The sequence below is a fragment of the Impatiens glandulifera genome, chromosome 6 (assembly GCF_907164915.1).
Source record: "Impatiens glandulifera chromosome 6, dImpGla2.1, whole genome shotgun sequence".
NCBI lineage: Eukaryota > Viridiplantae > Streptophyta > Magnoliopsida > Ericales > Balsaminaceae > Impatiens > Impatiens glandulifera.
In genome coordinates, this window is record NC_061867.1 from 29,199,751 (window position 1) to 29,201,284 (window position 1,534).

At 40.9% G+C, this 1,534-nt stretch overlaps 1 protein-coding gene across 1 annotated transcript in view; it reads left to right on the plus strand.

The window, feature by feature from the left end:
* LOC124941191 (ATP synthase subunit alpha, mitochondrial) overlaps nt 1–925 on the plus strand; it is a 1,861-nt gene extending 936 nt beyond the window's left edge. The window contains 3 exon segments of the mRNA XM_047481479.1: nt 1–135; nt 137–708; nt 711–925. The exon segment at nt 1–135 is cut by the window's left edge and continues 936 nt beyond it. Coding sequence (XP_047337435.1) covers nt 1–135; nt 137–708; nt 711–757 — 754 coding nt within the window. The 3' untranslated portion in view covers nt 758–925.
* The last annotated feature ends 609 nt before the right edge of the window (nt 926–1,534 follow it).

Below are 1,534 nucleotides of genomic sequence, written 5' to 3' on the forward strand. Positions count from 1 at the left end.
CTATGTAGCGATTGGACAGAAACGCTCAACCGTGGCACAATTAGTTCAAATTCTTTCAGAAGCGAATGCTTTGGAATATTCCATTCTTGTAGCAGCCACCGCTTCGGATCCTGCTCCTCTGCAATTTCTTGCCCCATTCTGGGTGTGCCATGGGGGAATAATTCCGCGATAATGGAATGCATGCATTAATAATCTATGTTGATCTTAGTAAACAGGCCGTGGTATATCGACAAATGTCATTATTGTTACGCCGACCACTAGGCCGTGAGGCTTTCCCGGGGGATGTTTTCTATTTACATTCCCATCTCTTAGAAAGAGCCGTTAAACGATCGGACCAGACAGACGCAGGGAGCTTGACCGCTTTACCCGTCATTGAAACACAAGTTGGAGACGTATCGGCCTATATTCCCACGAATGTGATCTCCATTACTGATGGAAAAATCTGTTTGGAAACAGAGCTCTTTTATCGCGGGATTAGACCTGCAATTAACGTCGGCTTATCTGTCAGTCGCGTCGGGTCTTCCGCTCAGTTGAAAGCTATGAAACAAGTCTACAGTACTTCAAAACTGGAATTGGCACAATAACTCGAAGTGGCCGCTCTTGCTCAATTTGGCTCAAATTTGGATGTCGTGAATCAGGCATTACTCAATAGAGGTGCAAGGCTTACAGAAGTACCGAAACAATCACAATATGCACCACTTCCAATTGAACAAAAATTCTAGTCATTTATGCAACTGTCAATGGATTATGTGATTGAATTCTATTAGACAAAATTTCTCAATATGAGAGAGCCATTCTAAGTAATGTAAAACCAGAATTACTTAAATCATTTTTAGAAAAAGGTGGATTAACTAATGAAAGAAAAATAGAATCAGATACATTCTTAAAAGAAAGTGCTTTACCATTTTTTTTAATAGGACAAGAATTAAAAAGGCTAGTCCCCAAAATGTCCGGAACATAGGTTCCTTTGACATTGGAGTTTTTTAACGAGGGTAGAGGACGTTACAAGGTAGCGGGAGATTGGGGGATCCATGGCTGGATTGAATCCTTTCAATTTTGGTTTTCTTTCTTTGGCCGATGGAATCCTTTTGATCTTCTGTAGAGTTCTTCTCTTATAGGAGTAATCATAATAGAACCTTCAATAAGATACGTAAGTTTCACAAGGTCAAAGTCAAGGGCAAGTAAGCTCTCCAAGCTAGTTCATTTGAAAGCCGAATCAAGCGGGAATTTGAGTCATTAAGCCTTTTTGAAGTGCTTTACCAGTTCTCAGGCGATAGCCGGTGCAGATGTTTTCAGGCTTATTACAGCAGGAGTATTGAAAGCAGGGAATATCCATAGTATCTCGGATGTGAGTAAGCTAACTCTTTAATCCTTGGTACTCGTTCTAGACCTTGAAGTTGGAAAGCTATAAGGTAGAGAATCAAAATAAGGTTATAAAGCAGCTATCCCGAAGTCAGAGTATGAGTCAGCCTCGTTCTGGTGCAAGGTTCTCAGAACTTTAATTCTAAGCGCTCCTAGCTCAGAAACCACACAA